Source organism: Eptatretus burgeri, chromosome 10 (assembly GCF_056783735.1).
Source record: "Eptatretus burgeri isolate ZD-2024b chromosome 10, Ebu_testis_v1, whole genome shotgun sequence".
NCBI lineage: Eukaryota > Metazoa > Chordata > Myxini > Myxiniformes > Myxinidae > Eptatretus > Eptatretus burgeri.
Window position 1 is genome coordinate 22,359,092 of NC_140970.1, and position 26,286 is coordinate 22,385,377.

Genomic DNA, 26,286 nt, shown 5'->3' on the forward strand with positions numbered 1-26,286 from the left:
TGACATGATTTGGCCATTTACCTAATAGTCTATGAACCAGACCAGATATTGGTACCACTTAGGGTGGCAAGTTCTCACGATGCTTTTTTGAAAGTCCTACATCCATAGATGAAGAAAAATCTTTGAAAGCATTCCGGGACTCACAGCTTCGTGGTAGTAATCACCTGTTAAAGACTTTCACCCGAGTCCAATCTGAGGGACCAGATTTTGGGGTCGAGGAAACATAAAGTTGAATAACTTTGCAAGCAATGGTCATATAGTGACATATGACCACGCAAAATGTTGTTAATCTGATCCTCCATACGTTGCTATCCGTTATATGCTAATGCATTCATCATGTTGGTCACCAGAGGTCAAAAGGTCATGAAATTTGATCCCTGCCTAAAAATCTGACCACCTGTCAGAAAACTCCACAGATATCATACCAATGGGACTTTCTTAACCTAAATGGGTTCACATTGAAGACAAGAAGTACCCAAGTCGATCATAAGTCAAACAAAGTGGACTTTATTATTATTTAAGCTGTGGTACACAACAGTTTTGACGCATTTTTAAAAATGGCCTTTGTTCCGCTAAAAACATGCAACATTGTATGAAGTTGGACCGCTTGAAATTAGTTAGAATGTTTTGATAAATCACCACTCCAAATGCTAATGGCCATGTCTTGCATGTATTCAGGGGATGGTTAAGCTACATTTCAATGTAATTAGGTCACCAGAGGTCAAAAGAGAGGTCAAATTGAAAAATGTGAACCTCAATCACAGAAAATGCAATTAAAATGTCGCTGATAGAATATTAATGTGGGATTAGGTCATACATATGCCGTATGAATGCGAGAGGTGTACGTATGTCTGTGGCTTCCTTTACGACACCGCATTTTTGGTAATCGTGGTCCGCTTTACAGTACATGGAGAAACGTCGGGCGGATGTAGCGCCATCTTACAGCGCATGGATGATCGTTGTCGTTTTTTGCCGATGGATTCCACACTTCAGCTCTCAACAAATTGCAAGCGCTTTCATTGTGGTAAATTATATGACTGTGCCTGTAGATAGGACGGATCTCCAGCAAGATAATTGTCAATGATTGTCTAATTATTGCAGTCACAGGCCGAGAATAGGGCAAGTGGTGTGCTGCTTTTACATTCAAGTCCCTTGCAATTTTGCAACAGATTGAAAGAATGCCTAATGCCGAATGGAAATGAAAACATGAAAAACTGAGAACATTTTGTTGAGCTACAACATGGCTATTTCAATTTCAGTGCAATCATGGAGGGTAGCAGCACTGAGATCAACACCAGACATTCTGACAACCGTGAGCAAGAAACCTCATTGCCAGCAAAGCTGACTCAATTGGCCTGTATATTCGATTGTGATGACAAAGACACCGATTGGAATTCACCGAAGGACCATGAATCGTGGGAACGTCTTTTGAGAGCAGCAGAGATCTGGAATCATGCCATCATTCTCAGGATTGCCACAACGTTAACTGCAGACAATGAGGCGCCACAGATTCTCCACCACAGAAACTGTTGGAATCTGTGTAAGTTGAAGAGGGAACTGGATGCTATTGAAAAGGGAACAACAACAAAGGACACTACAGTTCAGACAGATAGGAAGCGGTATCAAAGGAGATCATCGTCGATAACCTCGACATAGTCAAGGGTTTATCAACCTGTATGAAAAGCAGTAAATATATCAGCAAAAGTAACTCAAGAGAATCCTTGGTACAATGTGTTGATTTGAGTTCAGACCAAGCTGGATAAAAGTGATACCAGAATCATTGTGATTGTCTCTCGAGACTTGGTCACTGCTGATGGACATGACCATTACTCCTGCTATTGATTCTCTACTAAGCCTACGAAGATGCCACAAGCCAGCTCGAATGCTGCTGCAAGTGCCACAGTCTCTGTCTCATCCGACCCTGCCCAATAATATGCTCAAATTGAAGAACTCTGCTACGATAAACTGTTCCAATTCATCAGGGATGTTTTATTTGAAAAACCACAAGTTGTTAGACTGACTGAATTAACTAAAAAACTGATTGGTTGGTTGCTAGAATCTGGTGTCGGCCTCGATGACGTGAAACCTTCCACCAAAAAGCACATCCATAGTAAACTTAAAGGTGAGTTTGGAGAAAGTATCTCTCGCTACCTGATGAGAAAGGATAGACCAAGAGTTTTCCTGACAACTTATCATTGACTGAGCTAGTCAAAGAAAACCAGCAGTTAAAGGAGAAACTCCTAGCTGCCAAGGAAGACACTTCTCTGATGGGTACAATGATGAAGAATGTGTCTGTTGTGCTGAGAAATGATGTCAATGGGCAAGATGTTACAATGCCTTGGCCCCCCCCAGTACCAGCAGAATTGAAGGATGCATCAGCCTTCATTCCTGCTTCAATAAAAGCCTTCTTGAAAATGCTTTGGATTGGGGAAGCTGACGCATCAGCTCCTGCATCAGTCCGAGTTCACAGACTAACAGAAATCTACAGGGCAGGACATTGTTTATGGCATAACTTGTGCCAAGGTGAAACCCCCAAAACAAATCCTGCTGTCTTATGCTGTGAAATCACGATCTGGGTGCGTGGAACTAATTCGCATCCTTGACCGAAGTGGACATGGTGTTTCATACTCCCAAATTGAAGAGAGTGACACTGCACTCTACCTTCATAAATTGTCTCTGAGTGAAGGAAGTGTTGCACTCCCAGGATGCATACAACCAAATGTCCAAGTAACACTGGCATTTGATAACATCAATCGACTCGAAGAGACACTGAATGGAGGAGGAAAACCATTGAAATAAATTCAATGGTTTTCACATATATAACACGTTAGTTTCACAAATTTCCATTAAATACTCGGGTATGTCCGTCAATTGTCGCCATTTCGGTCGAGGTTACGCACTGCATCTACCGGATGGCCATCATTGGCTGTCACAGGCACGTGGGGGAGGGGGGGACACTGGGACACCGGAGACGTGGTAGACACCGGGGACATTTCAAACTCAGTGCAATTGTATACAGTGCACGCGCTGTAATAACATGACGTGTACAATGTACATACCTTTGCAAATTACAAGCATGTAGCAATCAACAAGTTGATGATTAGGATGAGGTGGAATTTGAAGCGAGTGGTGATGTTGATGATTATGATATTTCAGATGAGTTATCAACTCTGTACTAGTAGCAGGCCCCTATGTGACCACCCTTGTTTGGGTCTACATTATCAAGACCTAAGTTTTTGACAGTTAGCCTATGTATGATCTAATCCCACATTAATATTCATTCAGTGACATTTTAATTGCATTTTGTGTGATTGAGGTTAGCATTTTCAATTTGACCTCTGGTGACCTAATTACATCGAAATGTAGCTTGACCAACCCCTGAATACATGCAAGACATGGCCATTAGCATTTGGAGTGGTTATTTGTCAAAATGTGCTTACGAATTTCAAGCGGTCCAACTTCATACAATTTTACATGTTTTTAGTGTAAAAAAAAGGACATTTAAAAAATGCGTCAAAATCGTTGTCTACCACAGCTTAAATAATAATAACGTCCACTTTGTTAGACTTATGATCGACTTGGGTACTTCTTATCTTCCATGTGAACCCAATTAGGTTAAGAAAGTCTCATTGGTTTGATATCTGCAGTGAGTTTTTAGGCATGGGTCAAATTCCGTGACCTTTTGACATCTGGTGACCGACATTAACGCATTAGCATATATCAGATACCAACGTATCGAGGATCAGATTACCAACATTTTGAGTTGTCATGTGTCACTATATGACCATTGCTTGCAAAGTTATTCAACTTTATATTTCCCCTACCACAAAATCTGGTCCCTAAGATTGGATTCGGGTGTCCGTCTTTAACAGGTGATTACTAGCACTAAGTTTCAAGTCCTGAATTACTTTCAGAAAAGCATCGTGAGAACTTGCCACCCCAGTTGGTACCAATTGATGAAATTTTGGGGTCTGGCTCATGGACTAACCAACCTTTTCTACAAAAATCTCGGTTCATGAAAGAGTGAAGTAACAGAGAATAAAAAGGCAACGTATTGACAGTCGGACCACAGTTGGAGACCAGGCAGGTAATTAATTAATTGATTGGAGAGAGGAAGAGGAAGAGGAAAAAAAATGCTGTAAGAAGGTTAGGTTGGGTGGGGTTATCAAAATTGCAGGCCCCTACTTTTAAGGTAATACTGCCTTCTAGTCGACAGCATTGTATTGCAGTTTGACCCTTTGAGTGAAGAGTGTGATGGAACCATTTCAGGAGGGCTGTTCCACAAATGGGAAAAAAGAATGCTGGTGCACAGTACACCTGGCTTTTTGGAATTTAACCAGGAGTAAGGTACTGGGAGAATGCATGCATCCCTGGGTGTAATTGGGAGGTGTGGAGGGCTGAGAGAGGGGAGAAGGAGGTTGAGAAGGAGGTGCTGGCATGTCGGACTTGTCCCCAGCTTGTTCCACTTTACCCGTTCCTGTGATTCTGGCGATGGAGATCGAGCCCATTTCTGTGATGATGTTGGTGTTGGTGGAGTTTTTATTTATTTATTTATTTATGTTTTTCTGTTTAATTTTGACCCTCCATCCCCTCCCCAACCTCTTTGTTCCACCTATGGTCCAAGAATTGCCTTCTATATACTCGGGCTTTGCAAGTGATTTTTAGTTTACCTTCATTCTTTTTTTGACAGGATCGTGGCCTCTCAAGACCTCTTTGTTACGTTGACCCACCTACTGCGACTCATAACACAGGCTTTGACTGATGTCAGCTCCACAGAATTGGCAGACAGTGAATTGACAGGTGGAATAACCAAAGACACAGTTGTATCTACATTGCTCCCTTTGGCAGCAGAAACTGTTCGGTGTTTACGGAACTTGTGCGTCGAGTGTTTGAGGAACCAGAACTTTTGTCGGTAAGTCTTGACCCACTTTATCCAATCATTTGTTCCATTTTGCAAGCATGTTTGTGTTGTTTAAACTGCCAATGATGATCAGAAATTAATTAATTACCTTGTAAATGTATTGACCTTCGGATCAATCTACACTTGACCTCACTCTTTTCTGGTTTCCAAAATATATTTTATTAACATCATTATAGGACTAACCACTGCAAAACAAAAATCCTTTTTCTTGGTTTTGTGTTTGTTTCAATATATATATATATATATATATATATATATATATATATATATATATATATATATATATATATATATATATATATATATATATATATATATATATATATATATATATATATATATATATATATATATATATATATATATATATATGTGTGTGTGTTTCGGTTGTGGGGATAGATGGAAGGATTTAATTAGGAAGTTTAGCATTGTGTACAATTGCTTGATCCGTGAACGAGTAGAAGCATCTCGATGGAACTACGTTTGGAAATCTGTGAGCTTAAGTGTTACGTTTCACCATATGAGGGGTGGTGCGGTGTTGATTAGCTTGGGGAGTGAGAATAAGTCCCCCAGTACGTGATTGCCCTCTGTGATTTTTTTTTCCACTATTTTTTAATATTTCAAGCCAGGCAGTTAAGCTGGGAAATGTGTCCCTGAAGTGACAACAAACAGGAGAAGCCCCGCCTTCCTGGATTTGGAGGCGAGCAGGCCATGCCCCAGAGGTGGAGGATATGGGGCGCATTGCAGAGGGCATGGGAGGTTCCTACTGCATGGGACAAGAGGGGAGTGATCGAAGGCACAGGAGAGGCTGGCGCATGGGGATTGTGGAAGGCTCCCGTCTGTTTCGGCAGAACACACACACACACACACACACACACACACACACACACACACACACACACACACACACACACACACACACACACACACACACACACACACACACACACACACACACAGTTGGTGTGAGGACCACACGGGGCAGCTGGGACATTTGGAACCTTCGTGTGTGAAAAGCTGCTTGTGGATCGCCTGGTGCGCGTGTGCCCTACTACACGTGAAGCGCCACTTTGCCTGCGTGTGCACGTGTTGGTGGAAGCGCCTCCATTCCAGGTTCGATAGGGATCAGCTCTGGCCCAAGCTGAGTACCAGTAGACTTAAAAGGGGGTGGGGGGAGGGGTCATTTAATTTTGTCACCCTTTGCCTGTATTTGTGTCTGTGTGCGATGCCTCGACCGTATGAGTTATTTCTTTATTATTGGTATTATTTCCTTTCACCTTGTTGTTTTTGTAAATATTTGTGTATGTTCATTAAATATATTCCTTCTGAAGAAACTTTTCGTGGATTAAAACCCCCCTTGTGTTGTGCTGGTGCAGTGCCTCTGTGTATCCCTTCCATTCTCTGTAATCCTACTTCCATCCGCCATTCCAAGTACTGTACCAAATCCATTCCAAATCAATATATATATTTATATTGATTTTAAATCTATGCAATTGATGGATTTCATTTTTTTTATGTACAGTAGTAGTAGGAAACAACAGCTTTACCAAATCCCAAAGGAGCCATTTTATTTAATTACATAAACTTGACCAATAGCACTTGCACTGAGATATTGTCTTGTTGGTATCAGTCCCCCCCCCCCCAACCCGATATCGACATATTGGTGAGCTCGTGCCGGTATATCGATAGCGACAGTTCTTTAACTAGGTTCTAAACCATTACGTATTCATGTGACATACACATCATTGGCATACATCATGCACTCCATCTTTACAAGTGATGGCGATTTTTTTTTTTTTTTTTTTTTTTTTTTTTAACTTTTTTATTTATTTATTTATTTATTTTTTTGTATGATAGCGAATTTGGTTGATCGAGTAAAAAGGGTTTGTTTTGTCCTTCGCTTACTTTATTCATGCAGGGTATTTTCTAAAAACAGTAGTCTATGACCATTAATCATAGGAAACAGGTGAGTACTCTGCTCGCGAGCTCAGTAAATATTGCCATCTCGCAGGACCGGCCTGTGAGTTCAGGCGATAAAGCACGTGCTTTGTTTGGCAGAGCCATCGTTCTTGTTCTTCGCTGTGATTGGTGGATATCGCGAGAGGGACTGCATGCGGTCCAATGAGACTTCCAGGTTAAAGCGAGATCAGATGACGTCTCCACGAGTGTTATACAAACGAAGACTGAAGTAATAATTAGTCAACACTTCGTAGTCTCATTTGTTTTTTGTTCCACTCATTCCATTGGTCAGGAGATTGTGTAAATATGTGCATTACACCATATCATTAGGGGGGAATAAAACACCCGGGTACCATCATTCGCACTGAGCACTTTTCCAAAGAAGAAAAACAAAACTCATTTTCTCATGTTGCATTACTTATTGCAGTCACTCGATTTAATAATGGAGTCGGACAAATATTAATTTGAGATCGGTATATAAGCCTTATTTATTGATAATATATATCCTGTTATGAACAAGCTTGTATAAATACTTCATTGTTTGTAAAATCTCATGGTGAACTAAATTCAGATCTCCCTCGCTTCAAGTGCAAGAGCAGATTTACTTTGCATATAAGCTAAGACGAGAAGATGGATTACCATTGATCGTTGCTAACACCGCAAGCATGGATACTGTGTGTGATTTGTCAGTTATGATGGCACCAAGTGCAGGATGCATGCAGCACAAGGCACTAAGACAGGAATTACCGTTACCGTAGTCCTGTACACTGATTTTGTGTGTGTGGTATGACATTGTAGGAAAGTATTGTTGCGGTTCTGTAAAACCGGCACTCCTTCGAGAAAATGTTACACAACATACGGCGATCCTAAGACAGTTATTTCACTGGTATGTGTTTCGTCAGTCCTTTACATATGTCTAGTGGGTAAATGGGAAAGATGCGTTGCATAGGACTTTTAGTTAGGTCTTCAATCCTCTATCCTTTCTCCTTTCTTTATTTCATTCCTTTACCTTACTTTACTTTTTACACAAACCACACATGTACCACAGTAACGGTTCCACGAATGTGTAGCACTGCGAGGTTCATTGGCATATGCATGCCATTTCCCTTTCAAACTGTGTGCCAAAACCCAACTGCTGCCTCACCTCAGACCCTCATGATTCTCACCATAACCACTCCACACGTCTTCTAAAAATCCCCACAAAAACCTACATCAGCGCCTTCACCACAAACACCACAGCTCTGAAATTCTCCTCCAACCTCTTTGCCACAATGCCGCATCGACAACAATCTCTCCCAATCTCTTCACCACAAATGCCGCAACGCTTCTCTCACCTCTCCATAACCGCCGCAACTGCCATCTTCCCCTTGGACACTCACCACAGTCTCGGAAGATGCCAGAGATGCCGATGGAACAAAAGTCGGGTTGTTTCGGCATGTAGCTCGAAGTGCAAGCATGCGCTTGGGTTCATTTGAAGACGTACGGATAGCGCCGGGGTTTCCCCAAATATCTAAGCTTAAATGGAGTCCAGCGCATGTTTGGGGCTGGAGAGCACTTCCGAAAACTCTCACCCCATGTTCATCGTGGTGCTCTGATGCATGGCATGGTGCAAGGTCGAATGAAGCCATTTTGGATTCCGAAGCCTGGCGGGTAGTGGCTTCGGCACGGGGCGACTGCTATGCACCAATGGGGGAGCTCGGAAATGCCTACAGTATCGTTTGATCCAATTTTCAGATCCTCCTTTGCTCGGGGGCGAGGGGGCATAAAAGGAGCAATTTGGCTTGCAATCAGCAGATATTGGCAGACTGTGGCAGTCGTCACTTTTCTTCACTTCTCGAGGCGGTCATACGAGAGCTCTCCAGCATCCGAGTGAATCTCGCCACAAGTCAGCGTGCCCGAGAGGAGAGGGCGGAGCAGCAAGCGATTGCCAGAATGGGCTGGGACCACCCCCGGGTCATTGACACTGTGTTTGGCTGCATCCAGCAGCCAACATTTACACTTACACTCTTGCACAACTCCGTTAAGGTCTTATCTTTTTCTTGCGCATCTATCTCTCGTCCACTGAGGACGCACAACAGCAATCGGCGAGGGCAAGTCCCGAACAACCGTTCTTTTCGGAGTGACCTTACTGACTTGCACCTCTTGCACTTTCCTCTTACACCATGCCATACGACACGCTGCACTACACTTGCACCTCTTACTTCCACACCAGAGACCCCCTTCAGTTTTCCTCCCTCCTTCCCCTTCTTAAGTGTTTGGGTTGCACCGGTCTGCCAACCATGTCCACGTACCACAAGGTTGCTAGTCCTCAATTGCTTCTCATCTTTCTTGTGTGTGTGTGTGTGCCTGTCATGGATTGTGTAAGTTTATTCAGGATAAATCTGCACTGTCTGCTTTTGTGAATACGAGTACGTATGTGCCCGTAAAAAAATTAAATAAACCACACAGGCCGTTTCTTCGCTCTCACGTGCCCGTACGTGCATGACCCGGAAGTTCGATATTATTCGCAATTTATTTTTAATACCCAATTATTCAATTAGCGCCAACGTATTTTACCTTTTCGCAATGTCGTGGCAAGGAAAAACAAAAAGAGAAGAGAAGAGAAGAGAGAAAAAATTTACTTCCTGGTTCAGATCAAACCAGCACTCTGATGTTCCCGAAATTTATACACCGTCTAATATGAAAACGATCATAACTTGGGCCATTCTGTTTATCTATAAATGCGCATAAGAAATCGAGAAATTATGAGAATACACAGTCATCACTCTCCGGAAGCCCGTACGTTGTAACCCGTAATGGGGAACGTGGCTATGCTTCCCTTCCCCATCGGCCATGCCCACGCAACAACGTGTCTTACCATTGGTTTGGTAAATAAATGGCCATAACTTGGGAAGCACTTGTCCAATTAATATCAAACCTTGAAAAGGCACATCCTCAGGTCCCCAGCAATATACCTGGCAAGTTTCAATTAGATCGGACCAGAGGTTGTCGAGAAACAGCGGACACACACACACACACACACACACACACACACACACACACACACACACACACACACACACACACACACACACACACACACACACACACACACACACACACACACACACACACACACACATACACACACTGCTGGAATTATAGATAGATTGCATTTCTTTTGCCGCATCCATGATTTCCTTGCTTTCCATTGCTGTACATTTGTGAATAAATCGATGACTGTGCCACATAACTTTCCTCGCTTTGTTAAAATAAATTTACTCTACAAGTACGTGCCCGTAAAAAAAAAAAAAATAGTAAATAAATAAACCACACAGGCCGTTTCTTCGCTCTCGCGTGCCCGTACATGCGTGACCCGGAAGTTCGATATTATTCGCAATTTATATTTAATACCCAATTATTCAATTAGCGCCAACGTATTTTACCTTTTCGCAATGTCGTGGCAAGGAAAAACAAAAAGAGAAGAGAGAAAAAATTTACTTCCTGGTTCGGAACATACCAGCACTCTGATGTTCCCGAAATTTATCCACCGTCTAACATGGAAACGATCATAACTTGGGCCATTGTGTTTATCTATAAATGCGCATAAGAAATCGAGAAATTATTAGAATACACGAAGTCTTCCCTCTCCGGAAGCCCGTACGTTGTAACCCGTAATGGGGAACGCGGCTGAGGTTCCCTTCCCCATCGGCCACGCCCATGCAACAACGTGTCTTCCCATTGGTTGGTAAATAAATGGCCATAACTTGGGAAGCACTTGTCCGATTAATATCAAACCTTGAAAAGGCACATCCTCAGGTCCCCAGCAATATACCTGAAAAGTTTCAATTAGATCGGACCAGTGGTTGTCGAGAAACAGCGGACACACACACACACACACACATTGCTGGAATTATAGATTGATTACAAATGTACCCAGCTCGTTTGTCTTTTCCTCCATTGGTCCGGCATGGTCCGCACTTTAGCATAGCCGAGAAGTTGTTCCCAAAAATCTGCTTATTAGCCGGTATGTACTTGGTAGCTCCGCTCGGCTGCACCTGATATGGTAAGTAACACAAGTATGGTTTGAGGGCACGATTCCCCGATAAGGTGACAATGTGTTCCTATTTAATCGGTATTCAGATGGAGGACACTGGGTCGCTTGGTCAAATTATTGGCGTTCGCTGTCGATTAGCGACCCGCCACAACACAAATTATTCCTGTGCGACGGTCTGCAATTTCTGGTGAGTCTGCGGGAGAAACCAGGGATGTATACTCCCTCGTAGTACTCCCACGACCCTGGTCCGCAACAATATGAAGTTACCTTTTGCAGCTTCTTTCACGAGTGAAGAAGTTGGAGTTATCTTCTTTTTTTCTGATATTGAATTGATATCATGGATTTAAGTATTGTAAATACCTTTCTTCGATTTGTTGGTGATGTTCCAATTTATTTATTTTCATGCTGTATTTTTGGGGATTCCGGTATATTCTAATTTCCAACACCGATATGATCAGTATATCGATTTACCGCCAGAGCCTGGTGAAGATCCAGATACGAGTAAGCTTCACAAATCTTCCTGAGTTATATCCCAAATGCATTACTTCTGAAAGCCAACAGCATGACCTCTAAATACTGTACAAAAATAATCCAACACAGAACAATATTGACAATTCCATAAACAAATCATAATGGAGGCTCACACTCCTGACAGAGCTTTGGTGCGTTCATAAACGTTTCTTGGCTGGAACCAATCCTGGACAGATCGCTACTTGGTCACAGGATACTTGAGTGAAAATGGCAGGAATTTGGTCATTTGTTCAAGGTACCAGTGATAACTCGGGTCTTCATCGTGAAAGAAACTGTTGGATCTCTAATGTCCATCAATGACCAGTGCTGGCAGACTGGCCAACCAGCTTAACATCCTTCTGATGGACGCCGCACACCGATGCCTCGCACTGTATGCGAAACACCAGGATGACAGTTTACAGCTCGGCCGAGATTTGAACCCAGATGTGTGTGTGTGTATATCTCTCGACGCTCTCCTGACAGCCGACTATAAACAAACATCTCCAACCTAATATTCTTGGAAGCACAAACATAAACTTAACTAAGATCTAGTACTTTTCTCAAATTTAATTCCATAAACATTGATGACTGAAAGGCATTCTGAAACACCATGTTCAATGCAAATAAACTGAACCAATAAGAAAAAATGAGCAACTGTTCTTTTTGAGAAATTTTCAACCAGCCCTCATTGTAATTTTATAATTTTAAACCCTTTATATGTGTGTTTGTACAGGGTTACTTTTTAGATCCTCGTGGAGGATCTCCAAGTCTTACTCACGTTGTTGTTCTTCTGGACTTTTTTGTTTCACAGCCGACAGTTTTCATCGAAACTTCCTGAAACTTGGCATATATATGTAAAAATACCCTGCGCAGACAGTAACCATCTCCGATTTTGAAAATTCCTCCTAGAAAAAACGTTGACGTCATAATATCGCGCTAATGTAAATCGCCTATAGCCCTATACCATTATCTCCGAAACTAGACAAGCTGTTTGAATTTTGTTTGCGGGAATCAAGCCGGGCATTAGCACAGATAATTTATCGCAAACCTGATACATCACAATGATGTCATATTCGTTTTTATGACGTCATCATGAAGAGGACGAGGATCTTAGCTCATTCGAGCTTGTTATTAGGAAGACTAATACGTGTGGCCAGGGATGCAACTGAAATCATGAACCAGCCTTCCTACAAGGATTTTTTGCATATGTGATGTGTGGATTGCCTGTGATTGTAGACAAGTCATGCAGTTTGGGCAGCATATGACTGAGGAAGTGCAATTTGTTGAGTGTTGCGTTGATGGCAATCCTGAAACATTGTAATTTATTTTTTATCTTGTGTCGTGTCTTGTAGAACGACAGGGGCATTGGAGGAGGCAATAAAGCTTCTTCTCTTCCTACTTGATTTGCCACGGGATGTTGGTGATGAGGTATTGTTTGTAGGTGAGTTGTTATTATGTTCCTCCAAGACTGTCCCTTGGTCTACTGCAGTTCGGGTGGAGGGTGGTGAGCTCTTGACAAGGGATCTGAAATGAAGGCCCATTGGGTCAGTTACCTTGACTAGTTTTACCAAGCTGACCCACCAGCTGTTTAGTTGGATGTCAGTGATGTTATGATCCATATTGCTGATCCTCTAATCAACTGTGAACCGCCTTCGTTTGTGGAAAAATAGGCTGGGATGAACCAGTTAAAAGGGCGGCAAAGCTCCTGGGATCTGTGGCTTCCATGCTGAGCTTCTCAAAGCTCGTGTAAATGCTGAATCATGTTGCATGCAGTTGTATGCTATGTTTGGAGCACAGGCATCATCCCAACTGACTGGAAGAGAGCCTGGTCCCTCTCTGGAAAGGGAAGGGTGATCGCCAGAGGTGATGCTGCTCTTCGTGCCAGGCAAGATCTCTTCTCGAATAATAATTATTGATAGGGTTCGCCACCATCTGTTTGAGCACCAGCCCCCAGAGCAGTCAGGTTTTACACCAAAGAGGTCAATGATTGACTATCCTTCCTCTTCGGGTCCTCACTGAAAGCAGGTGAGTTTCAGCAGGGGCTGCTTGCAGCCTATGTTGATCTCCATAAAGTGCTCAATTCGGTGAATCGGAATGCCCTCTGAAGGATCCTCGGTCTTTGTGGGGTGCCACCAAAACTGATCAATCTGATTCCTGATCTATACTCTGATACTGAGAGTGCTGTGACATGAGGTGGTTTCATCAATGACTGATTTCCAGTTGTTACTGGAGTTTGATCGGGGTGTATACTGGCACTCGTGCTTTTCAACACTTGTATGGACTGGATTCTGGGGAGGATGTCCGAGATCGAGCCATGGTGCATCATTAAGGAATGTTTAAATCTCTTACCTTGATTTCTCAGATGATGCAATCATCTTTGCTGAGACGCTGGACATCCTTACGGGGGCCTTCAAGGCACTGAATGAAGTGTCGGAGTTGCTGGGATTACAAGTTTCTTGGGTCAAGACTAAGATCCAGGCTTTCATTGACATATTGGATGCTGCTATCTTGTCTGTACCTGTCTTTGGCAAGGATGTTGAGGTCACAAGGAGATTCACTTCCCTTATCAGCAATATTCATGTCTCCTCTGTCTGTGAGTCAGAGGTCATTAGATGTCTGGGTCGGGCCTGGGGAGTCATGGACTCACTGGATCATGGGGTGTGGCATTGTTAGTACCTGTGCAGGAGGATGAAGGTCCAAGTCTTTAAGTCCTTGGTGCTTCCAGTCTTGCTCTGCAGATGTGAGACTTGGTCTTTGACCAAAGATCTGAGACAAAGATCTTTACCTTTACATCGTGACAAGAGACAAAGCCTTTACTTTTGCAATTGTGGGTTTCATTAACACACACACACACACACACACACACACACACACACACACACACACACACACACACACACACACACACACACACACACACACACACACACACACACACACACACACACACACACACACACACACACACACACACACACACACACACACACACACACACACACACACACACACACACACACACTTTTCGAGACGACCATCATTCAAAGAAAGATGTAGTGATGATTTCACGTGATCATTTATTGTGATCATCCCTACCTTGTTTACATACTTTTTGGAATAGCATCCCCACATGCTTTTGCATTTTGTAAAAATGTTTTTATGACTTGCTTCTTTAATATATGTATGCATTTGGCATTCTATCCATCTTTGGATTGACTTACCTGTGCGAGCAAGTGTTTTCAAGTATGACTTTCATAAAAAGCACACTGAGAAACCAATTAAACAATGCGAGTTTAAAGTCCTGCTTGAAAATGAAAACGACAGCATACAGTTCAAACATCGAATGACTCTCCAAAGAATCTCTGCAGCAGAAATCACACTGAACTGGAAGGGCACTCGGTAGAGCACATACTTCCACCATGCAATGCCTGATCCAGTGGAATATCTATATATCGATAAATCTAAAAAATATCTTTATATATATATATATATATATATATATATATTGTGGCACGATTCTCACCCAACTCTTGGCGCCACCCTCACCACTGCCGTCTCCGGGGTTTATAACGCCGGCTGGCTCAGCATAGGCCTCGGGTCACGCGTCTTCATTCGCGATACCAACGTACCCCTGGACCTTACCAGTTGGGGAAATAGACCCCGGTTACAGACTGGTTTTGTCAGATGCCGAGCGTTTTCTGCCAGTCTGTAACCATTTTGATTTTATATACTAATCGAACGGATCGTTCCTCGACGCGACACAAATTAATCCATAGCGGCAACTTCATACGGATCAGCCAGATTTATTGGGGAACATCGAAGAACACAACACAAGCAAAATATTCACGACAATGTTTTTATCAATCTATAACCCGTTCTTAACTCGGGAACTACGGATTACCGGTTTCGTGGGGGTCCCTACCGGGATATACCTGAAACAACATGCAGACAAGACATAGACAGCATGCATAAAAGACAGAGTACTTGGTGATATTTCATGCACGAGAGGAAAGTGTCAAAAGCACGAATGTCGCTCGTAACAAGCGGATGTCCACGGATTCGAGCCCCCAAGCTCGAGCACGCCGCGTGGCAAGATGGCGCTCACCCTCCTTTGTTGCACCGCACGCAGCTTCCGCGCGCTCACACCCCGCGTAAGGTCGACGCCACAAGACCGCCAGATCGACGGTGGGCTCCAGCTGGTTTCTCACAAGGCCCAGCATACAAGTCCAGGCCTGACCTGTTCACCAGACAAGGCCAAATCGGGGTGCCGGGCTCCGGCAGGCTGTGTCCAGGGGATTCCAAAACGTCATCGAGACGTGAGGTGAGTCGGGACAGTCAGAGGCTCCGTCGTTGGATGCAGGTTAAACCTGACGATCACCTCCTCTCGAAGCCGACTCCAGACTCGCACAGCAGCCAGGTCCTCTCGGTTCTTTTCCCCCTTTTCCTTTCCTTCTCACCTCGAAACCGACTGTTCCCCCGAACTGAACTACTCCAAGAAGTCTCCTTTCGCTGCCCACCAGCTCCTCCCCTTTACGAAGCCGACAAACTCCTCCCCTTAGTTTCACTTCCTCTTTTTGGCCACTCCCTCTCAGCCGACTGGGCGGGGCCTCGTCCGGACAGGGGTAGGAAGAAGAAGAAGAAGCCCTCGGAACACCACCACTGCACAAACAAATAACAGCCTGTGACACCTCCCGACACACATGTAACGTCCATTTTACCGAACAGCCTGGCTAAACATGCATTTAATCGGGGATCTGAGCTAATCCTATATTTAGTAGCCTACTAAGGGCCATTTCTGTAACTATATATATATATATATATATATATATATATGGTCGCCGAAATAGGTGACCCTTATTGTCAGTAATTCTGTCTTTGTTTGTTTGTCATCAGCATAATTGGTAGTAAACGTGGGCCAATTTTGACCAAACTCGGGTAGTAGGTACATTTTATGACCTCGTGCTTTGGAAATTGTGATGGTTGCTCGGGATGCTTTGGTTCCCTAGCAACATCCAAAATACTTTCAAAATTGGTACCGTTCACGCGAAATCAATTCCGAAAGCCATTGTCCCACGTAGGGTTATGAAATTTGGCATGAATTATCTACAGGTGATGCTCTATCATATATATATATATATATATATATATATATATATATATATATATATATATATATATATATATATATATATATATATATATATATATATATATATATCCGGTTTTTGTGGTATATGGAATACTTTACCCGCAGCACCCCGACAATTAGGGTATGCACGAAAATTGGCGAAAATTGTAGGCCCCCTAGCGACCAGGTGAGTGCATTGATACGAATGAAACTTTGCAGGTTCATGGTACTCAATGAGTACTACAACTTTGCCTCAGGACATATTGACCGATTTCACTTAGGTCAGGGGTCAAAGGTCAATTGGTGCAAAAATCGATAATATGCGAGAGCTGGAGGTGCCTTCGCGCCAAATGCTACTCCTCGGGTTATGGTCGGGTGGTCATGAAAATTCACACTAATCGTCTGGAATACATTGTGCACAAACGATCGAGCCGGATTTTCGATTTAGATCTTTGTTCACCCACAGCACCCCCTCGAACTTTGGGGATTTCTGATTTCAAACCGCATTTTCGGTACTTTTCATTCAAATGGATACAGAGTAGTTATCACTAGATGTAACTGGATGAGATTTGATATGCATAATCTTAAAATGATTCCTTATTTGCTATATGACATCCATTTTGCTCTATATCTTATAGTTTCCATGCTCGGCGACCCATCGCTGCCTACCGGCTTGTCTATATCTATATATCTATACAGTCATGCGCCGCTTTACGACGTTCCGGTCAACGACGGATCGCATATACGACGGTGGTCCCATAAAATTATAGTGGAGTTGAAAAAGTCTTATCACCGAGTGTCGTAGACCTGCCAGTCGTATAAAAGTACAGGATAGCACATACAATTATGTACAGTACATAATACTTCATAATGATAATAAGCGACAGTGTGGCCCCATTATAATGTGATCGTTGAGGTCCATAAAATGCCATCGCGAAAAAAGCAGGGTCGTGCTAAATCGGGATTCAAGGAAATCGGCTTTCAAACTGAACCAATGTTTGCACGTTTACCTTCGAGCAAGTAAATTACCTTTGAATTGAAAAATTCGGCGAATAAATCGTTGTTGTTACCGTCAAAATTAAAGCAAATTTATTTTAGTGAAGCTTTTTATATTGTTAAAACCATCGCACTGTTCCGAAAATATATCACACAATTGACAGGTGCTCGTTTCTTCATTTGTAAATTAGAATATCGATGCAATGATGACGTATTTATAAAATTCAAACGCTAGTTATTCACCTTTCTATAGGGTGCCCCACAGTGAACCAGGGAATTTGAGATTTTGAGGATTATTTTGCCGTATTTTACCATATCAATAAACTAACATATAATAAAGTGTATCTTTGTTTTGCACTACATCTAAGTTTGCTTTTGTTTTGTTTGAAAATAAAGTGTATCTTTGTTTTACACTACATCTAAGTTTGCTTTTGTTTTGTTTTAAATAAACTGTACCAAATTTCCTGGTTTTCTGTGGAACACCCTGTATAATTGATGCGAGAGGAGATTGTAAGCAGCCACTAACAACACCCATGGCTGTCATGAACAGCACAAAGGTAAAACTAACGTGTCTTCCATCTCTTGGATGTGTGTTACAATTGCCGACAGTATTCAGTACAGTAACATGCTGTACAGGTTTGTAGCCAAGGAGCAATAGGCTACCCCATCTTGCCTCAGTGTGTAGAAGGCTATACCATCTAGGTTTGTGTAAGTACACTATGATGTTCGCACAATGACGACATCACTTAACGACGCATTTCTCAGAATGTATCCCCGTCGTTAAGTGGCGCATGACTGTATATCTAAAATCAACTTCCCATAGTTGGCAGCTTCTCCTACTTGGCGGGTTTCGGCCGGTCCTGCCGAAGCTAATGCAATTTCTTATTGACAGAACTTCCCAGACTTAGCACTTCTCGTTTCTAGCACTTGGCACCCAAAAGCCGGTCCCAATTAACCAATCAACCTTTCGGACTTGGCAGTGAAGAAAACTTTCACGGTAATTGGCCCAATTAACAATGTAGGCGTGGTTTAATGACAATTCGACTCAAGTTTTATGTTTGGACTCAAAGAACGATATAAAAAAGGTGCGATGGGTTTGACGAACCAGTCAGCTGACAACATGCCTCACAAACAGTTCAAGCAAATGACCCTGGCAGAGAAGGTGGAACTAATCAAGAACAGCGATGGTCGATCACAAGGAAGTCTGACGGAACAGTATGGCATCGCCCGAGGTACGGTACAGATCATTCTAAAGCGAAAAGCAGAGTTCATGCAAGCCTACAAAGAGAATGAGTCGAGCAAGAAGAAACGGGCCAATATCTGTCGTTTCGACCCTGTAAACAACTTTATCTGGGAGTGGTTCTGCAGGATGCGAGCTTCGAATGTGCCGATTTTCGGGACGTAGAGAATGGTCTGGAGACAAAACTCGTGTTCCTCCTCGATGCCTGCCTATGGGTCACAGAAGCAGTCAAACGTGTGCATTTTTAGACAGTTACGTCCTGCTTTGGTCGCCCTGGTTTCACAGATACGTTCACTGATGATCCGGAAGACGAGATGCCTTTGGCCGATCTCGTTCGACGGTTTCAACGTGCAACCGGGTCGGAAGACAATAATCCTATCAAATACGTGGCGTGTGACAACGAGCTCGTCACCAGTGACGTCAATTGTACAGAGGGTGACAGTCACTACCCGCTGATGATGACGACGACGATGCGGAAAACGAACCATCCCCAACAATAACAACAAGACAAGCGATTGAAATGACGGACAAGCTCAGACTTTTTTCAATGAGAGAATATGCCTGATGATGTGCAGCGTATCACAGATGAACAATTCTTTGCTCGAAAAATTTGTGACTTCTTCCCACCAGATGGACTTGATGTCTTTTTTTTTCATTTGCCAGGATAGCTAATAAAATTGTTGCATGTAATAATGAAGATGCATGTACGTAATTTGCTAATTTTAAATACACACTATTGTATATCTTGCTTAGGTTTTTAAATACAAGTTATTGTACATCTATATTGTGTGTTAATAAATGTACATAAATTCTATAAATCACTTCACTGTTCCATTATTTTTTTGTTGGCACTCTTGCGGGGAACTCTCAACTTCTCAGAGTTGGCACTTTTGGCCCGGTCCCTCGAGGTGTCAAGTCTGGGAAGTGTGTGTGTGTGTGTGTGTGTGTGTGTGTGTGTGTGTGTGTGTGTGTGTGTGTGTGTGTGTGTGTGTGTGTGTGTGTGTGTGTGTGTGTGTGTGTGTGTGTGTCGTTTTTTCCCCATCTCTCAATGGTGAAGAATCACTTTAAAAATTGAAAAATTCTGTTATCTGGATATGGATTTGGATCTTCACCAAAACTGAATCAATTCATCATCGTCACACACCCAACCTGTCCACCAAGTTTCTGCAGAATCCGTCCATAACTTTTTTGAGATATCCTTGTAGCCCTATCTCTCAAAGGTAAAGAATCGCTTAATTCTAGTAGCCGGATCCGGATCTTCACCAAACACGAATCAGTTCGTCATAGTCACACACCTAACCTGGCCACCCAATTTCATCTGAACCCATCCACAACTTTGAGATATCCTGCACACAAAAAGACAAACAAACAGCCACACAGGGGTGAAAACATAACCTCCTTCCAACTTCGGTGGCGGAGGTAAATATTGGTAAGCTGACTCGATGTACTGAATAAAATTTAATGGCCACTTTTGTTGATAAAACATGTATTGTATTGCATTACAATAAACATGTATTGCATTACAAATCAACATGTGTACCTTTGTCCTGTTATTCAATTGCTGAAATAGGCTTTACGTGCATTGCGGCTCTTGAGATGTCACGTTTTTGACCAAATTTGAAAAAATGGCTCTTCTTGTAATTTGGGTTGCCGACCACTGGCCGAGCATTATTCTCGGATCGAGCAGCACACCTCAGACCAGTGATCGACTTGCGAGCTCAGGCCGGCTAACCAAGCCCAGGCAGGCGAGTTGAGACTGGTCTGCTGTGTACTACAAGGCCGAAGAGAATACGCCTGCTCCTGTGGACTTTTAATGTGTATCACCTCCTAAAGATAAGTTTGTCTCATCTTAATCATATGCAGCTTCTCTTCTCTTGTACCACCTCTTTTAATTTTAAAAGGCATCAAAGACTAATTAATATTTTTGTAGGGCAAATGTTTTCCCTTGAGGCTTGCTGAGAAAGAACTTTGCACACCTCGCCCGATGAATCGAGACAAGCTTTTAACTCGTCTCAAATAGACGTTCAGATGTTTACTGCGGGAGAACCTGGGTCAGGATGGCACAGCTTTCAACTCGGGTTGTGTGGTGCATGGAAACGAGGCAAACGTTTGGGTTACCAGGCTGATTATCTGTTTAATTATCTGAAAAAGCTCAATGTGCCTTTGCTTACCTTGCTGGATCTCACTTGTTGAGTGATTAATCTGATGTGTGTGCCTGTATAATCCAACCCCAACCAGCCCTGCGCTGCTGTATTCAATATCTGGGGAATGCAGCAGTTGGAAATGTGCAGAACCAGTGTACGGTATGGAACACTGCCTTCCCTGACTTATTGCTGTAAGTCATTTTCAACTCTTCATATGTGTCTCGATTGTTGTTTTGTTTTCAATAATCCAAGTTCAGTCATCGATTTGTATAATGTTGCTTTTCTTGAGCTGCTCAACCAAATCAAGGTTGGGTCACTTTTCATTTATTTTTGTCAGAAATCTTCCACTGTACTTTTTCTTCTAAATGTTGAGCGTCAAGCAAGGAAACTGCATGTACCATTTTTTTTTTTTAGTGTTTGGTATGACTCGGCCGGGGTCGGGTTCAAAATGCCGATCTCCCAGGCTCAACGCGGACGCTCAAAGCACAACCCAACTGAGGCTGATATTGTATATCTAATTACATTTTTGATGCAAACGTCACAAAATATGTCAAATTGTTCTTCAAGAGTTTGTCACGCTGAATCGTTAAATGCAGAAACTTGGACCACTTTATCGTGGCATTCCATCGTGCGTATTTAAATTTGGTCACCGTAAGTAACTGGCACAAGTAGTTACGAAAATACACACTCGAAGACCTAACCAGGTATTTATTTCTGCTTTGTACATTCAAAATCGCTTCTGTGATGAAGTTGAAATTTTTCACACCGATTCACTGTGAGCATGAGGTGGTTGTTTTTGTTGATGTTGTTGTTCTGCGTTGGTTAAATCAAGGTTCAATTCTCAGCCCAGATGTTTCTTTGTTGGCATCCTACTTAAATTGTTTTGATGTCATGCTGAGCAACGATTCTTCAGCAAGAGTAATTGAGGGTTTGCTGTGACAAGTAAAGTACTTAATTATCTCTCGTATGGTATGCAAAGCTGATGTTTTATGTTGGTTTTTTTTTGTTGTTTTTTTTTAATAATTGCTCTGGTGGCTTCTCAGACGCTGCTTGCTGCTTTCAGACGGTAAGGCTGTGGATTACTGCTGCATGATTCTTCACACGTGCCTCAATACCTCACGTGTGAACACCTTAGCTGCAAATTCCAGTGGGCTGCCTCTAGCACGAGCTATTCTGGATGTCTGCCATACACACCCAGAACTTGAATGGCCGTGAGTCAAAACGCAGGATGACTTGTTCGGTTCCTACAATTTTCCCTCCTCACCTTCCCCATCCAATCTCACCATGTCTCTCACTCTTCTTTCACCTCCTGCTCATTGCTTGTTGACTACATTCACCACGTATGCTTTCCCTTAGAATATCTGTGTTCTCTTGCAGCCTCTTGCTCGTTACACAGCATGTACTGCCATCATCTTTCTTCATTCCAACAATCTATCAGGATCTCGATCATCGGCAACGGTGAGTGTAGTTAGAAGTCCGTTTATAGGGCAGTTGTAGCATCCAAGCTCAACCGGCCAAATTGGCCATTGAGGCTGTCTGTACAAGTGGGGAAGGAATTGAAGGGTTGTACATGAAATGTACCCCCCCCCGCCCCCCGGCAACGTGTGATGAAATTTGAGGATATGGTGATGACCTTTCCTTCAGCCGAGAAGTCGGTTCTACTTCTGGGTGGATTGGGCAGGAAGGTTGAGGAGATAAATAGGTGAAGTATCGACGCTCCATCCTGAGAAGCCTCTGAACACCAACATGTAGTATAAATGGGCTTAAAAGTTTCCTGTTGTTCTTTGGATTACTTCTCGTTGACAATTAATTTGGCTTTGTCATGGTTACTGCCGGCATGGAATATTCAGCCACACGGAAAATTTTTGAGTGGGAGCCCAGTTGGTTGACACAACTGAAAGCCGTTTGTGTTTTCCTGGTTTTGATGGTATAGAATATAGATCTAATCTTGAGGCAGATAAATGGATTCATGCTTTCTTTGCTTCATATTTTGTGTTGTTTTTTTTGCTGTCATTGAAGGATAATTTAGTTTGTGATTCTCTATTCATTTGTTCCCCCCCCCCCCCACCCTCTAAATTTTAAGATTTGCATTTTGTAATGTTTAAAAGCTTTCGTCCTTCCGTGTTGAACACTGCCGTCATGATGGACCTCATTGACATTGTTTTGGGAGCAGGTTGACTGTGTTGGAGGTGTTGGAGGTACAGTTGGAAGAGCCTCCAGAGAAGGATATCTCTCTGCCACCTTCCTTACTGCTCCTCCTGCCTAGGGAACTTCGGCAGTGTGGCACAGCCTTTCTGGAGTTGTTAGCACAAGCTGCCGGGCGAGAATCGATCTCTGAGGTTTGTGCCGTCCTCACATCATCCTCGCTGTTTTCATGCATTTGCCGTTTATTGTAGTATTGAATGTGCTGTTTAGGAAAGTCCTTTATCTTGCTTGTTCTGGACATCCCTCCGCACATTCGGTGTGCATTGCACTGGACTGGTAGGCTAGTTCCGCTGGCATTCTTGTTGGATGAACTGTGTTCCCTGATGAATCTGCATACAATTTTCAAGTCTTGTGTACTTAATGCTGTCGTGTGCTGCAAATTGAACCGTACCAAGCTGTGCATGCAAGGAGTTCATTTCTGTTTTTATCACTCGCTACATTACATTTTGCTTTCGATTTTATGCCTCCTCGTCATATTTATCTTTCGATTATGCACACCAGGATTCAGTGCAGCACAGTTTGGTTTGTTTGTGTGAAAAGGGCACAGGAAACCTATCTGGAGTCTCTCTCCTGTGGTGTTGCCTCTGCTCTCTCGATGGGTCCTGGTCACAGGTCACATGTGTGACACAGGTCACATGTGTTCTACCAGATACCCTCATCTTGTTCACGTCACCCCCCCTCCCCCAGCCTGCAATTGATGCTCACCACCATTAATTTATTCCCTTTCATTCTGGTATGTGGAACACTTCTCCTGTGTGTTGTTTCGAGCTTTTCTTTCCAGGTCTTGAAGTCTGCTACCATGTAAATGGACTGTCACATTTCTACCTCCAAGTCTTTCTTCACTTGCTGATACACTCTTTCCTCACACCATCCCCTTTCACCTATAGCCTCTCCTCATGTTGTCACTCATTCTTTTCAACCTTTGTGCTTTCTCTTTTCAACCTTCTGTGGTTCTGCTCATTCCTGAACCTTAACACCTGTAATAGAAGGTAGCCAATTTTATGTCCTCTGTAGGATGGCCTCACCATGCCTGCCATGCTTTTTTTCTGCAGCAGTGAATAAACACCGTTTGTAATTCTGTCCTGTTACCAACTATTTCTGTGATTCCCAACGTCATGGTGGTTTGTGTGATTGAGGGAACTTGTCACCATATTTTTACTTTCCAGTAAACACTCAAATATCACTGGTTCCAATATCATGGGCAACCTATTGTGTTCGATTTAGTCATTGCGGTATTTCATTTTGGCCAATAGTTTTCGAACTGAGATGAGTCATTGTTTGCGTCCGTGTGTATGATTACCTCCCATTACGAGCCTTTTGTTGTTTCTCGTGCACCGTTCATTGTCGTAATCAGACCAGCCTATGGAAACAAGGCTAAGATTAATAATGAATCATCATCAAACAGGAAACCTCGGAGATCCTGCAATGCTACATCTACAAGATCTAGTGGACACACAACAGTTAATAATGGTGCCCAAACATAAAATGATGGACAAAATTAATTGTGCCAAAAGGGAGAGAAAAGTTATGACATTGTGCATAAAAATCCAATTGTTAGAGAGGTTGGCAAGATGTCAAAGTGCAACATCTGTGGGCCACCATTATGGGATCAATGAATCGACTGTGCAGTAAACATGAGTCAAATGCGGTAATTCAGGAGAAACCATTGCTGGTTTACCCATTTGAGTGGACCATTGATATGGGAGAAATTATTGCAGAGGCTCCCAACGTTTCCATGAGGCTCCCAGGACCGAAGGCTCCAGTTCAACAATGGTAGACGTCGACGAGATGGGATTATTTTGGAAGAGGATGCCATCCAATCCCTTCCTTTCCAAGCAGGAAAGATCTGTTCCAGGTCAAGGTGGATAAGGATCGGTTTACCCTTCTTTTACCCTGCAGCAGGTGACTTTGTGATGCTCCTGATGATTGAACAGCGATCACAAGTTCTGCATCCACATCTTTCTAACCAACACCTCCCCCCTCCAACCGTATGATTATGCCAAGCTAAAAAAAAAAAAAAATTATATATATATATTTTTTTATTTCTTGTCTGATATCTGGCATTGTGAGGTTATCAGCATCTGCTGATGATGGTGTCATTATGGCCAATGTTCAAAAAATAATAATAATAACAACAATGATCATAGATTGGAAAAAAAAAACAAAAAAAAAACTCATTCCTGTTATGCAAGGCAGCGAGAGCTCCCTCTTGTGTCAATTCGGCCTCTGGAGCCAACCTTCAGGTGCGAAACGTTCATGCGAACTTGCTGGCAACACTGGAAATGCTGCTTCAGATTAAGGGTCCCTCCACAAGGACATCAAAACCCTCTGGCAGCAGATGCTGGAGAGCTTGAACAAAAGATTCTCCAAGATTGAGGAAACCAAATGTTTGGTGCCAGCATCACTGCAGGGTACCCACTACAAGAAGCATACCTTTTTATGTGATGGCCTATTGAACAAGACCAAAGAATGGCTGAAGGAGGAGGTAGATCAAGAGGAACAAGACATTGCCTCACAACAAGGGACAAGTGAAGACAGAAGTTCAGATCCAAAAAGGCAAAGGGGAGAGGAAGAGGAACCATCTGGTCTTGTAAACAGCATGTATGCAAACCTTCTTGGGGCCCACAGCCACCAGAGCACTGCTACTGAAGTCAGGGGGAGCGTTGATGACCTGAACTGTTCCCTCAGAGAGCCAGTCATTGACCGAACGTTTTAGCCTGAAAACAACTTTATCTGGGTCGTCTGTCATTGGAATGGTGGAACCAATGAAGTAAGACTAAAGCTAAGCCTTCTTGCTCCACTGGCAAGATAATTTCTCTGTCCAACACCCTCATTCATTCCAAGTGAGAGAGTTTTTAGTTTGGTTGGAGTCATTTATGAGAAGAAGAGGAACAGGCTGACTGAAGAAAATGCAGAGAAACTGTTTTCTGCATTACAACTTGCAGCTCTTAAACTGGCATTACTGAATTCAAACTAAAAGAAATGCTGCTGTTAAGTGCTTTAAAACTTCGTTTATTGAAGTTTTTAAGCATTTTAAGTCTTTGTTTTTGTGTGGACAATTTATTTTGTCATCACATTTACTGATTTAAAATAATAACATGTAGCGTGCAGACCTACTGAAGCAAATGCTGCTGTTCACCCAAGTGC

General features: G+C 42.8%; 1 protein-coding gene across 1 annotated transcript in view; it reads left to right on the forward strand.

Annotated features, from left to right (window-relative positions):
• Window positions 1-26,286, forward strand: part of ATXN10 (ataxin 10) — a 95,378-nt gene that overhangs the window by 1,716 nt on the left and 67,376 nt on the right. The window contains exons 2-7 of the mRNA XM_085897388.1: window positions 4,691-4,912; window positions 12,779-12,867; window positions 21,029-21,125; window positions 21,978-22,145; window positions 22,312-22,392; window positions 23,108-23,273. Coding sequence (XP_085753514.1) covers window positions 4,691-4,912; window positions 12,779-12,867; window positions 21,029-21,125; window positions 21,978-22,145; window positions 22,312-22,392; window positions 23,108-23,273 — 823 coding nt within the window. The remainder of the gene's footprint in view (window positions 1-4,690; window positions 4,913-12,778; window positions 12,868-21,028; window positions 21,126-21,977; window positions 22,146-22,311; window positions 22,393-23,107; window positions 23,274-26,286) is intronic.